Source organism: Daphnia pulicaria, chromosome 4 (assembly GCF_021234035.1).
Source record: "Daphnia pulicaria isolate SC F1-1A chromosome 4, SC_F0-13Bv2, whole genome shotgun sequence".
Classification (NCBI taxonomy): domain Eukaryota; kingdom Metazoa; phylum Arthropoda; class Branchiopoda; order Diplostraca; family Daphniidae; genus Daphnia; species Daphnia pulicaria.
Genome location: NC_060916.1, coordinates 14,915,560 through 14,930,095, shown reverse-complemented (window position 1 = coordinate 14,930,095; position 14,536 = coordinate 14,915,560). Strand labels below are relative to the sequence as shown.

The 14,536-nt window shown below is 41.7% G+C and overlaps 3 protein-coding genes across 4 annotated transcripts; 2 read left to right on the top strand and 1 right to left on the bottom strand.

Moving 5' to 3' along the window:
* Positions 1-4,967: 4,967 nt before the first annotated feature.
* Positions 4,968-6,361, bottom strand: LOC124338327. Its single transcript, XM_046792467.1, has 3 exons — positions 6,033-6,361; positions 5,652-5,885; positions 4,968-5,525 (listed from the first exon to the last, which is right to left on the bottom strand). The coding sequence occupies exons 1-3, from the start codon at positions 6,112-6,114 to the stop codon at positions 5,113-5,115; spliced, it is 729 nt and encodes a 242-aa protein (XP_046648423.1). The 5' UTR covers positions 6,115-6,361; the 3' UTR covers positions 4,968-5,112.
* Positions 6,362-7,593: 1,232 nt separating this feature from the next.
* Positions 7,594-11,685, top strand: LOC124338234 (cyclin-dependent kinase 14-like). 2 transcript variants are annotated; one of them, XR_006917700.1, is made up of 9 exons: positions 7,594-8,183; positions 8,251-8,531; positions 8,602-8,880; positions 8,962-9,053; positions 9,128-9,302; positions 9,372-9,773; positions 9,837-10,089; positions 10,175-11,277; positions 11,364-11,685. XR_006917700.1 is itself a non-coding variant. In XM_046792324.1 (8 exons), the coding sequence occupies exons 1-8, from the start codon at positions 8,105-8,107 to the stop codon at positions 10,282-10,284; spliced, it is 1,671 nt and encodes a 556-aa protein (XP_046648280.1). In that variant the 5' UTR covers positions 7,594-8,104; the 3' UTR covers positions 10,285-11,685. The 2 variants fall into 2 exon arrangements, 1 of the variants encoding a protein (XP_046648280.1); XM_046792324.1 differs by having other exon boundaries at positions 10,175-11,685.
* A 136-nt stretch (positions 11,686-11,821) lies between these two features.
* On the top strand, positions 11,822-14,046 carry LOC124338348. The gene is made up of 2 exons (XM_046792494.1): positions 11,822-12,710; positions 12,780-14,046. Exons 1-2 carry the CDS (start codon positions 12,614-12,616, stop codon positions 13,163-13,165), a joined length of 483 nt encoding a protein of 160 aa, XP_046648450.1. The 5' UTR covers positions 11,822-12,613; the 3' UTR covers positions 13,166-14,046.
* The last annotated feature ends 490 nt before the right edge of the window (positions 14,047-14,536 follow it).

Here is a 14,536-nt window from a genome sequence, read left to right as displayed (position 1 = left end):
ATTAAATGCAAGAGAATCTATTCAAAATTTTTTTAACGAAGCTGAAGTTGAGCTATACGTCCTTATGACAAGTCGGCTACAGTTGAATTCAATATCTTGGTTATCCGATGAGATAAATCAATTACGTAGTTTAGCAACGACAAAAGGTAAATGTGAGAATCTTGTCTGAAATTTTAAGAAGCTTAATTTAAAAAGGAGACGTTAATGATAAAAGCTGAAACTCAGAAACAAGCACGAAGTCTTTGATTAATGATAAACAAGAGTGGCAAACGACTATTCTCGGTAATAATCGTGATTCATGGAGGGGGGGGGGCTGCAGAACAGCATGACAATATCTTCAACTATCTCACAGTGAGCCCCAGGTTGAAATATCCGGATGGGAGATACAAATCTGGCTGAATCCAGACAAATCAACAGATGAATCGCAAAGTATTCGTAGTCTGACAGGACAGACGCTGGACAGAAAACAAGCAAAAGGACATGAAGGCGACTCAAAATAAGATAGAAGGTAAAAATAAAATGCGCCAGTCAAAACGAACGACTCAAAATTTTTCTAGCGAAAGAGTAGAATGCTTCCTGCTTCTATTACCTCACTGGCCACGGCTGAGATTCTTTTTAGGATCTTAAAAACTTGTATGCAGATCAGTGGAACCGATTGAGAATTATTTGTGTAAGTTTACGAGGCTGACGCACTTCGCACGACGTTCCTCCATAGACATGTCATATATCCAGAATACGTCAAAACTATTTCGTTATAAGAACGCCTTCCAAACGCCGCTAAAAGATGATAAAACGAATTACTTAGCCTTCAATCGACCACCAATTCGGTAAACGGCAACCAAATATGGTCGGACAGTTCTTTTCACGTCAACAGGAGCTTCGCTTAAAGCAAGATTCAACGAATTACTATGAAAACAGACGAGCAAAAAGGTTGCAATGTAAACTCTGTCCTACCTTGAAGCCTGAGTAATAACGCCGAGCGTCTCCGGTGTTCCAAGCTCCATCCACAGAGGCAGGTGAGGGAAAAGGGGAAGGACGCCCTCGTGAATACATTCACACACACATGAATGTACACGAGGACAAGAGAGGAAACTCAAGAAAGGGGGAAGAAGAGATGAAGCTGCCACTTTTGATTCCTGGTCGCTCTGCTGTCAAATGCTGTGGCCACCTCTTTATCACCAAAAACAATTAGGAGGTGTGGTTGCTCCACTCCAAGCATGATACATTCTCCACTGTCCTAATTTGGAAAGTAATTGTTAGAATACAAATAAGCAACACAAAAAGAAAGGAAAATCAGTACCTTGAAAACGTTCAGCCTATTCAATACCGTTTTAGATTTCACAATAGCTCTTCAGATGGTCATCTAGGTTTGTTTGACAGAATGAAATCTTGAATTTTCCTATCATTTAAAATAATTAAATCAATACTAGAGTTGGTGAAGAAGGTTAGTTAAGGATGACTTCTTGTGCTTGAGGTACCAGAATGCTGATGGGATCCAATTGAATATAATCGTTGCCAGCCTGAACTATAGAAACAAAACATGCTGGACATCTAAACAGATATAAATATATTTTTAAACATGATTTAACACCAATCCTTGAGTTCTACATAACTACCTTCTCACCTAATCTGGTATAGGAACACATTTTCAACAGGTGTAAACAGTGTAAACAGTAGTTTTCACAAACCTATAAAAAAGAAATTAAAACAATTTAAATTTACATTTTTTTACTCTATTAAATAACTCATTACAAGCCTTTGTTAACAACAAAATGATAAAAATGTTTCTTGAACTATCATCTAATGTGCTATAAGCATAACCACTGCCATATCTGCTGTGATTCGCAAATGAACTCCTCACTTACACAAAACTAAAGAGTCGGCTTTGGTCTAATAAAGGCGTGCCATGTAAAGAAAGAAAATCAATTAATTATTCAAGCTTATTTCTGCAGTATTTCTTTGAGGCTTTGAGCCACACCATGCCATGGCAAAACTAGTGGGAACTGGACAGCTTGGCATGGTATAGGGTGTAGGAGTAAAACAATTCCTATACCATGCTAGTGGGTTAATATATTCAAGATTATAATATGGTTTATAGAATATGGTTATTTTAAAAAATTATTATACGGTTTAATATATTAAACTTTATTTAAAAGTTTTTGTTTAGGGCCTACATTCCTTTCCTTTCTCCTTTGGTTGCCCATCCTCCTTTCCCCGTTTCCTCCGTTTTTATTGGTCAAACGGCAGCCATTATGGATTCCAGATGTGAAGGGATAAGAAAAGGGTTTCTGCAACCCTTTTAAAATTGTGAATACCGGAATAAGCGGATGACTCTAGAATTAGCACAATGAAATAAGTATTAGTGATTAAGTGAACTACAACTGCGAAAAAATTTATCACATCTAAAAATATGTAGAAAAAGCAAAAAGTTTTGGATGTTGGGAAATTTTTCCCCACAGCCCGGCTGCCCCGGCAGCCGACGACGACGCGATCCGAGCGACGGATTCGTTCACCAGTCGCATCTCCATGATTATTGCCTTAGGGGCCCCGGCCCCCGATATCTGGCCCCCCACACATTCAATTGTTCTCCACCTTATTATCTGCGCCATTTTTGTCCCCCAATCTTCTGTAAATAATTCAGTGTGTAAGCAATAGGCGAGTGGTTAAGAAGCAATTGGGAAGAATCATCTTTCCTGTAAAATTAAGAGTAAGTTGAAAAGCCAGAATCCTAAATGTACATAACATGGGCCTTCGAAACCTTTAAGTTATTTTACCATGTTATTTTTAAATTTTGCAAACTCAGAATTTGTTTTTCCTCTCTCCTAACTTTATTATTTGAAATTGATCTGACTGACCATTATGTACACGTTATCTTGGCTGTTAGGGGCCTAATTGCTTAAAGACCTCTCGCCAGTTTTCTTTTGTATTATATCCTATCCGGTTCTTTCAAAATTTGAAAACAGGAACCTTCTTTGAGGAAAAATCCACAGTGGTCGCCATTTTTTGCCACGTTTCAGCCTCGTGTGAGCCCTAGGCCCTCTTCTCTCTTTCTGTAGTAACAATTAGGACATTTTGGAATCTTGTTCTCCTTCTCCAAGTCAATTTTTCGTCCATTTTTTTTTACTCGCTCTCTCTCTCAGTTGACCATTCTTTAACGCAATTTTTTTTGCAGTTACTGCCTCTCTCTCTTTCTCCTACTCTTGCTTCTCAATACATTAACACGAACTAATTAATATCTTATTTTATTTCGTAAAGAAACTAGAGGAGATCCGAGAGGAACTCCAACCTCCTGCGAAAATAGGCAAGAAGAATCAGAGAATTCGGAGGGCGCAGCTGCGTCGTGAGGGTCTGTTGCCCCCTTGGGTAGGACCGCAGCAGCCAAGGGCTTATCACAATACTCCGGCCGGTAGGAGGGAAGAAATTTTGAGAAGGTCTTTGATTACAGACCAGGTTGTGCCGCAATTCGCCCCAAACCGGGAAGCGTTACAGCGCCAACATCTGCGTGAAGGATCCGAAAGAGGTTATCCTTTGCTGGAGGACCCGAGAATCTTTCGCCGCCTCACTCCACTGGAAAACTTCCTACCGGTAGTACAGCATCACGTGTCCTTGGAGGAGCTGCAAGAGTCCCTGCGTCCACGCTATTACGGAGACATTCGATATAGGCCAGCCGATCCTCCAGCGCCAGTGCCAGCGCCGGTACCACATCCATCGGAAGAACAGCAGAAGGAGCAGAGCAACCACAGCAAGGAAGAGAAGGAGGAGCCTACCAGACCAGCGGCTCCAAAAACACAGCAAACAGAGCCCACCAACGATATTGAAGAGGAGTGGGAGCCAGCTGGAGCAGCGGCTCCAAAGATCCACCCGAACAATTCAAGCCAAGAGGAGGAGCTTCAGCTTTGCTGGTCTGATTCATGGCCATCGTCATCTGAGTCGGAAGACGAGGAGAAAAAATCACGCCAGTCCCATTACAGGCCACATCAACCCATCCTGGAAAGAGAAAGAGCCTCTATCAAAGGAAGAAAAAGCCACAAATACGAGAGGAGTTAAGTATTTGTAATTAGTAGTGTATTCAAGGAATGACAGCCCAAGCTGCTAAATACACCTAGTTATTTAAAACCCTTTTTCTCTTTTTCCTTATAAAAACAAAAAAAAAAAAACTTTCTTACATAAAGGTAACCACCCCAAGTGGCCCCCTCTGAAAAAGCGTTTACTTAGAGATACCATCGCAAGTGGTGCCCTCTACCTGAATATGGACGCACCTTTCTCCAAGTTGCTTCATCATAGTTGTTTAGACGAACAATTTGATGTGAAAATAATCCCGATCCGTTCAGCGGATGTTAAGCGCTGGCAATTAAACCTCGTTTATCGTTTTTTTTTTGCAGTTTGGATTTCGGGAAGGGTTTAATTTTTAGGGGTGGGGGCAGTTGAGGGTTTCGAGAAGGGTTATTTTTTAGGTGGGGAAGTGGTCGGCTTTTGTTAAAGGGGGGTCTTAAACCCCCCCCCCCCCCCCTAGTTAGAATGTCGTTTGCTTTCGGTTTGTTTCCTTTCAATCTTATTAAGCAGAAGACACACACCAGTACAACGAACACAACAGTACCAAAGCATAGCCTATTTCAGTATCGGCTACGGAGCACAGATAATTCACCCTTTGTGTCAATTTTGTTCGAGCCACCCACCCTCGGCTGCCTATACCTAGGCCACATGCGTTGCCATTTTACGAAAGTCATATTTTTTTATTCCTGTTTTCCGCAAAGGCAAAATTACACTTAAATGGTCAAGGTTAATTATAACGTGGTGGCCATAACTGAAAATAAATGAAAAATGAAAATTTTGCGGAAAACAGGAATTTTAAATGTGACTTTCGTAAAATGGCAACGCATATGGCCTAGGTATAGGCGGGTATAGGCTAGGCCCCCCCCCCTACCTTATCATTTAATTGTGATATTTTTTTATGGCTTTTTAAAAAATCAAATGTGGCAATTATATTGTATTGTATTTCTCAATGCGTTACTAGTATAAGCTACAGAATATAGAAAATAAATTCAAATACCATAAATAAAAACTCGAAGTGAAGTGGAATTTTCCATGTAGAATACAACCCTTTATTAACTTTTAGCGGTTGCCGAATTGGAATTCGTCGTCTTGTCCTGCAGCACCACCGTTATAAGCGCCGTCGTCAATGTCCGTTTGATTGGAGCCATCTCGGAAATTGAAGACGTAATAATTGCCATAAGGTCTCGTTGTGGTGGTAGTCGGTCTGGCCGTCGTCGTCGTTGTCGTTGTAGTCGTCGTCGTCGTCGTGTTCATCATCGGGTAATAATAATTGTAACCGTAATTATTGTAAAACGGATTCATAGTCGTGGTGCTGTTGCTACTGTTGCTGTAGTCCGGTGGATAATTGTAGTTGTACGGGCCGTAAGGAGCGGCAGGATAGCCTCCGGGGTAATTATTGTAATAATTCGGGACAGGCTGAGGTGGTTGATAGCCGGCATACGGCTGCTGTCCGCCCCCATAGGAATTCCATCCTACCACAAAACATTTGAATTCTACATCTTCAATGGTATAACTGCTTTGAATTTCAATCACTTTGGCGCGTTTTCAAATTTATTCAAAACGCCTATTGCATAATAATAGCGTATGATATTCTATACCGTATGGGTTGTACTGCTGCGGGCCTGGCTGCTGGTATCCGCCGTATCCGAATCTCAAAGTTAAATTGCCATCAGCTGGTTGTTCGTCGTTACTGCCGACGTAGGCATCCGCCGGAGCATCGACAACGACCGTTTCGTCTTCCGAGTAATCCATTTGACGTCTTAATCGATCGCCACTGGCGTCAGATCGATGACCATCACGGCCGTCCACTTCACCCGATAGAATCGGCATTCCTATACATGTACGCAACCCCCGGAGAGAGAGGTCGATCATGTCCGAAAAATAAAAGCGAAATCAATAAAACGAAATGTCAAGAATAAAATAGAAAACAAAAAAAAAAGGGTTTTACGCAATAACAATTAAAGTAATGTGATAGTTACCGTTGGCTACGGACGGAAGCCAGCAGATGGCGATCGATAGGATCAGTGCTGCCAAGATGATGGACTGCTGCTTATTCTTCATGGCGTCGGCGCTAAATAAATAACAGAAAACTTAACCGTGTGAATCTAATACGACAGAGGACCGATCTCAGACGGACTGATGCGATTTGATGGACTCGTTCGTCCACTTGTCCCTATTTATACGCAACAACAACAATGAAAAGATCATATCGATCGACAGCCGAGCGTTTGGCTGGTCATTTCACACGTACGGAAAACCCCGCGCCAACTTTTGATTTGAATTCAATTAATAGCCTTGCGAATTTTAAAATCATTTCCTGTCGATAGTGTCATAAGGTACACATTCTTACAGCCTTGACACGTCATCAAAATGGCCGTTCATTTTCCAATTCGACCCAAATTTTCGACATTTGAAAGTCAATCGGAAATGAATCGGCAGAATTTCCATTTAAGTTTGACGGTTTTTTCCCAAAAGGAGCGTGACTCTAATCTTCTCCCAACAGCAAAGTCATTGTAATATAAACACGTCACACGTTAAGACTTTTCTTTAATGAGGAAATATGAATATGACCGGGACTTAACAAAAGGAATATAACGACGGCGTGACTAAAAAGCTGCGGGTGGATTATTTATGCATTTCTCATCTCTCTACTTTGGTCGAATAAGAAAAGTTTCAATCCCACCCGCGCCTAGCGAACCATCAATAGTAGTCTGCTATACAACCATAAAGTTTGATTTATTTATATACGTTATAGAGCATTTGCGGGATGATGGGCTCCAGGGAGGTGTGTCGTCTATTATGGAATGGAAAAAGAGGGGGGGGGGGAAATATCACTCACTCACGACTGACACACACGACCAGAGCCAGCCACACCCTTTGAGCGATAGTCGTGTGTGTGTGTACAAGCAAAAGGTGAGTCGCCCATCACAAAAGGCGACAGAAAACCTTTGATTCCCAGCCTGGCTGGCACCAGTGTTTATCCAGGACACAATCTACTTGAAATGTATCGGCCATGGGAAAAGTTAATGAGCATATCTCTATACTATATAGCGCAGCTCATAGAAAGTTTCGTGTATTTTATGTATATACCTTTTGATCTATTATTCATAGCGTTTCTATTGTATTAGAAAACACAATCGATGAATAATAAAGCACGACTATACACAAAAACTCGGCTAGTGTATTATTATTTTTTGTGTATTTTTTTTCAAGGTGAAACTCCCGAAAAGAACCAGTTGTGTGACTCACAAAACATTTCTGGAATAGTTGGGAAAAAGATTTCATTTCGTGCATTCGCCTCGGGGGCGACATTAAATTTATGTAAATAGTAACTCGTTTGGTCAAGATTTCACGAGGTAAAATTAAAAAAAAAAGGGAAAATACATCTAATGTAGAGTAGTAGGTTATCTCTCCTGTTGTAAAGCCAGTTTTCGTTTGTTGTTCTTTTCTCTAACGGATCGATTTGACAGATGATCATTTGCCAAACGTGACAACGCTGTGCTTTAAAACACTCCCCCTCTCTTTTTTCTTTCTGCTGTACACACACATCAGAGAGAGGCTCACGGCATTATACACACACACAATACTAGAAACATGGCTGCTTAGCACACACACACACTGTCGTCCGATTTTGACAGATACCACTCGTTAAAGTTGCACCAGTCTGCGTGAGAAAGTGAGCAGAAGGTAACGAGAAATCGGTGGCGATTTGTGAGGGACTTGCGCGTTCGTACGGAGCCCGCGCTCTGTTATCTTATCGGGGCCTTGATTTGGCTTCCAAGTTTAGATTCGATCGCGGCCCCCTCCCACATCCTACTACTGCCCACTCGATCACGACTCGCAACCGCCCAATTTTTGTCGTCTGAGCTCCTTTGTGCTATCGGCTCGTGTGGGATATTCGCGACGAAAAGGGGAGTGCAACCTTAGCAATGACCACCATATCTCAAGTGTTGGCCAATCTCTACGTCACCATCAGTTGCTCATAGGAGAAATGCAGGTGCTCGGTCAGTGATCCGCCTAATACCCAAGAGTTTCCTCATTCCAGTTCGCCATGTCGGAAACCAAGAACAAGCTCAGCAAGGTGGCCAGGCTGAGGAAACGACTCAGTGACAGCTTGGGCAGGCTGGCCTGTAAGTGTTTGCATTACCTTTTCCCCCGTTGCCTCTTTTAATTTCTTATCTCTCTCTCTCTCGACAGCTCTGGCCAAAGAAGACTGGTCCATCAGCCGAACAAGATCTCAGACCAGACTCTCTCACATGGGCTACCGCAAGGACCACAACGGACTCAGCATGAGGGGCAAAGCAGGATTCTCTGACGAGTATCTGGACAAGCTGGACAGTGAAACCAGGGACTCGCTGCAGGAGAATGGTGATGCATCTGGTGGCCAAGGTGAGCCAGACCTCCGATGGGAGAGGCTACGACTAAGTGACGGAGATTTGCTCAGCGCCAGCCGGGATCCAGAATTCGAAAAATTGAAGGTAGAATCTGCAAATATTGTTATTCCCTCTTCTACTTCTTATTTTATTATTTTGGTTTTAATGACGACAGGGTTCTGGTGGTGCCGATTCCGGTTTGGGAAGTGACGATGCGTGTGCTCAAGATACCAGCAGCCGAATTGCTACGGTTGGAGGTGAACAAGTGGTGCTGAGACGTAGTAAGAAATCGTCCTCGTCCCACCTGAAACAGCGTCCCAAATCGGAGGTTTACCGACACCAGCCCATCGACCCTCACCTGGCCGGAGCCAGTGTCGTCCTACCCAGCGCATCCGCCATCAATTTGAAACCCTCCGAGTCTATTCGTCGCTCCAAAAGATACTCAGCCTTCGGGGTATGTATTCAATTCATCATTTTATTGTAATCCTTTCCTTTTTCTGCTTTTTATATGTTTCAAACTTTCCCGCCTTAATAGGGAACCAGTCCGTTTGGCAAAATCGAGAATTACCTACGACTGGAGCAGCTAGGCGAAGGCTCTTACGCCACCGTCTACCGAGGATTCAGCAAGTAAAAACTTTGAATCGAATTACTCGAAAATGTTGTCGACATTTCTGACCAATTTGTTTCTTTTAATTTTGTAGTTTGACTCAGCAAGTGGTGGCGCTGAAGGAAATTCGTTTGCAGGAAGAAGAAGGTGCTCCATTCACGGCCATCCGTGAAGCTTCTCTACTTCGTGACCTGCGCCACGCCAACGTCGTCACCCTGCACGACATTGTGCACACGAAAACGTCGCTAACGTTCGTCTTTGAATACGTCGTAAGTCTCGTCATTTGGTCATTCCGTTTGAATCGATTTTCATTTTAATTTTTCTTTCTTTCTCGACAGCATTCGGATTTGGCTCAGTATCTGGAGAGGCATCCGGGCGGATTGCAGGCTCACAACGTCCGTTTGTTCCTGTTTCAGCTCCTGCGTGGCCTCTCGTACGTCCACCGGCGCAAGATCCTCCACCGGGATCTCAAGCCGCAGAATTTGCTCATCAGCGAAGTCGGCGAACTCAAATTGGCCGATTTCGGGCTGGCCCGCGCCCAATCGGTTCCGTCGCACACCTTCTCAAGCGAAGTCGTGACCCTCTGGTACCGGCCGCCTGAAGTCCTACTCGGCTCAACGCAATACTCTTCGCCGCTGGACCTCTGGGGCGTTGGCTGCATCTTTGTCGAGCTCCTGACGGGCAGTCCGGCATTTCCAGGCGTCAAAGACGCTGCCGATCAATTGGAAAGAATCTTCAAGGTAAAATTTTTGCTCAATTTTGTATTAATTGATTTTGTTGATGAATTTTTGTGGGTCAAACAGATTTTGGGGACGCCGACGGAATCGACGTGGCCGGGCGTGTCCCGTCTGCCGCTCTACAAGCCGCAGCGCTTGAACTTTTACCGGACGCAGAGGCTGGGCCACGCGTTCCCTCGTCTCTACGACATTAGCCAGGCCGAGAATTTGGCCTCGAAACTGCTCCAATTGCAGCCCAGCACCCGACTGACGGGCGAAACGGCCGTCCGGCACAAATTCTTCCAGGAGCTGCCCTCGCAACTATTTAACCTGTCTGACGGTAACAAAGAATCCAGGCTCCTTCTTATTCTGTTTTGAAATAATTTCAACAACCTTTTGAATTGTTTTGATTATTATTTTAATAGACGTGTCCATTTTCACGGTCCCGGGCGTCGGTCTCTACCCGGAAGAGCGGAAATTCCCTCCTGTCGTTCTCAGAGCGGCCCAGGAGTTGAAAAACAAGGCCAAATTTTAATTATTTTTTTAAATAACTAAAACACAAAACTAAAAAAAAAAAAATTAAGAAAAAGAAAATTTCAGAAATGAAATTTTTATTTTAATTTCCTTCCTTCCTATCTCGAAATCCGTTCCATAATAGCCGCCATACATGCCAATCCCGACACGACAAAAGAAAAGTCCTCCCGCACTATCAAACGGTATTATATATTCACTCGCTTTATAAGAGCGTCAAAGTGAAAAGAGACAACAAAAAAGTTATTTTATGGATAACGGCAGAAATCGATTTGCCTCCAAGTGGTACACCCCTCGATCTTTTTCCTGTGTAGAGCCAATCTCCGTTTGTTTTTCCCTCCACCTTTTGTTGATTTTGTGTTTTTATTTCTTTAAGAGATTGGCCAGTTTTCATTTCCATCTAGTAAAACACGTCCCTTCCTGTTTAAATAGTTAATTGACAAGCAAACAATGATTAAGGAAGCAATACTGTGTATCCCTTTTTTATATAAAAGCTCAGATTCTTGTTTTGAATGACCGGAAGACACGCCCCTAGCCCGCCAATTTTGAATTGGCTTCGATTTTTGTTTTTCCCCCGCCCTTTTTTAAACAGACACCGCCGCCCCCTCCTATCGACAAGGTTTCCATTCACGAAACTTTCGACACACTAGAACTCTTAACAACAACAATTTTTGATGCCAAAACAACATTAATTCTTTTGCATTGTCATATCGTTGCCATTTTTACTGCTGTCCCCTCCGAATTTTGTTCAAAAACAAATTTATTCGTCCACCACTACTATATTAAATAATAATAATAATAATAACTCCTACCCGTTTGTAACCGTCCTATCACTTTTAACTGCATTTGCTGTTGTCGACATTTTTTCGTACCCGATTGTCAAAACAAACAAATTTCGTCCCAAAATTGAAAACAATTATCCGGAATACCCCAAAAAGAAAAGAGACAAGTTGAGAAAGAAGGCCACCAATGCTTCCGCCTGCGTCTACTCACGATAGTAATTGTTTCATCATAATAACCCTCCTCTTCCTACTCTCCCAAATTCGTCAAAAGCAAAACTAAAACTTTTCATCATTTTTTTAGGACCTTGGCGAATTCATCCATTGATTGTTTGTTCCTCAGTGCTGTTAATATTGTTGAGCGATGACTATCGAAAAAAGAAAGAAAAAAAGTAATTCAGAGAATAACGACGATTATATCCCGAAAGAATTTAAAGAAGCTAAAAAAAAATTTAAAAAAATGTCACACAAAATAAATTCCAGCCGCATCCGTCGAAGAATTTGGGAAATTTTAAAGAAATTGTGTTTTTTTTTTTGCCATCGTCGTTCGTCGTCCTCTTGTGTCAAGTGTCCGCGTTATTGTCTTCTTATATCGACATCCAAATAAACATCTTGTATAACCTCAATTTGAATTTTCCCGCCCGCTAATCTTTCTCTCTTTTCTTCATCCCCTTATTACAGATGGGCTACTGTTTGGATTGAGGGGCTGAGATGGATTGTGGGAGCCACCACCTGGAGTTGATGGATGACGGCCGGAGTTGTTCGAGACATACTTAACTTCGCCTGGCGTTATTATTACTTTTTAGATTAGGCCTATGGAGGACTAGATCTACTACCTGTCATTTATCAAAGTTGATGGCCCGACTTACTACTACGCCCCCTCGGGGCACGGAACTCTTTTCGAGTCATCCATCACGAGCTTTAGACGACTTTCTTTATCAGTCACGGAACAAGTTATATTGGAGAGGTTAATTCTGAAATTATTTAAAAGGGAAAGATATCAACACTGCCCGTAAGGGAATTGTTTGAAGGACACTCGATGATTTGGGTTGTAATTATTCACCTTTTGCGTGTAATCTAAGGTGTAATTCATCAACATGTCTAATGTTTCATTGAACAGCTGTCAGATATACGGTGGGATTTCTATCGGAATGGAATGGATCTAACGTTACACGTAAAAGAATTTCCCCTTTTGGGTCATCGTTCAGGTGTTCTAAAGGGTCTCCAGTTTTCCACCTTTTCCGCAATCAAATATTCCTGTTTACACAAAAGAAGAGTGACCAAAACAAAATAATAATAATAATCTTTTTGTTTTTATCGGATAGTGACGCAATTTTATCTGTCCTTTTTCTTGTTTGAATTTTTGTCATCGCCTGCAGCAGTGGAAACAACAGCAGGACGAGAGACGGCCCTTGTGGTTGATATAATCAGCTGTGAAACACCCGTCCCAGCTCATTTCCAAGTTAACCGGCGACCGAAAAGAATCGCTTCTTTTCAATTGAACTTCAAAGAAAAGTATGTCGTTCTACAAATTTTGTTAACATCATCATCATTATGCCAATTGCCAAATTTTTGACGCTTATTTTCGTGACCTGTGCTGTCGTCCCGCGAGTCAACGGACTACCCTTAATCGACAATTCAAATCAGACAGGTGAGTTAACAAGAAATTGATTCATTTGTTAATTTTGAAAAATTTAACCGCCAAAATTGTGATCGACAGAAATTGAACACAAAGCCGACACTAATGTGTTTCATTACCTGAAACACTGGAAAAGTTATCATTTGTTCCCGCACTGGGTGTCTGAAATCGGTGAAATTGCTCTGTTCGCTTTGGATTACGTGTGGCATCACAACCTGGTTGAACGAATCCAAGAAGTCGACGATCAGGTCAGCGAAATCAACGGCAAACTGGACGCCCTTTTGGCCACTTCTCCATCCGCTTCTCAGCTGTTTTTCCAAATCAAGAAATCTTCGCTTCCGGATGCTGGATCGGCATTAATCAAAGATCGCCATTTCACATTTGCGGATGTTCCAACTGGGAAACCGGAATTTAAGTGGCGGAAAATAACAAAAGCAGACGACAATAAAAGACAGAAATATTATTAGTAGTTTGATTGCCGTGCCAAGTATTAAAATTGAGTAAATGGATTTTATTTTAGAATCCGGAATAGAAAAAAACAAAATTTGATAAAAAACGAACGGAAGAAAAAATTCTTAAAAAAAAAAAGCATTGTGCTATAAAAAAGCCTTAGGGGGGGATTTGAGGCTTCCGGGTAAAGCAATATTAGTAATGTTGGTATACGTATGTTGGGCTATTTTCTGTTTTGTGCAATGTCGAAATGTCATTCCGCTTGTTCCGCTGGGCCGCGCGCAGGAAGAGTCGGCGCACTACGTGGAAATCCCCCCCCCCCCCATCATTCCACATGGGCGGTTTCTACATCCCATTGTTTCGTTATTTATTATTGTCAGAGAAAAGAGAGAAAAAATTGACATTTATTTAGCGGAAAGAATATGCTACACGGGGAATTTCCTTTGACATCCTTTTTTTTTGTTTTTATTTTTTTTAAATAATAATGGGGAAATGTCGATGGCTTTTTGTTTTTCTTAGTAAAACACATTATTAGACCCTCCTGTTTTATCTTGTAATTTTGGCAAATATTCTGAGAATTAAAAGGCCACACGAGCTGATCCTATGTGGGTAAATTATGCCAAGTTCACTGAACACAAAAGAAAATTCTTGTCCAAACCCGAGGGGAGAAAAGCCTCGAGGTTTTTTTGTTAAATTAAATTCCACTAGTAACGACTCCATTACACGGGAGGAATACGAACGACACGCCCATCAACCGGCACTATAAATTGACGTACGAGCTGGGATCCATTACCAGGAATATTTCGCATAATCATTATTTACCGTTGTGGCATGAATCGTGTTTGCAAAATTTATTTAAAGTAATACAATGAATTTGTTTGGTTTAGTAGAACTTTTATCAGGTTGTCTAGTGCCTAAGATTAAATTTACTCAACAAAGAAGATTTAAAATTGGTGATGACTATCACGAACGGTGAAGCGTGATCTAGAAAAGTTACGTAGCACCATACTCGAGGTGAAGTAATGGATGAAACGGTATCATACATTTTTCAGGAAAATAAATAGATCTAGTGAATTTAAAACTGATTAGCGTGAAAAAGTAACCGTTTTCCTGTAACAGAGTTTTCTTCTTTTGTATCGGCAGTTACAAGCAGCAGACAACCTGCTGAAAATGCCAGTCAACAAAAGAAACAGAAACAATTTCACTAATCAAGTTTCTATTTTTAAAAATAGTAAAAAGTTTAAGAAAGGATAACAGACTGCATAGAAAAATAGAAAATAAGCAAGAAAAATTGTTTAACAATTCAAATGATTTGTCAAATGGCAACGTTGCTTGCAAATTTCTCTTTCAAGTCCAGCGAGCACAAGATCTAAAAATGGCTGTGCTGT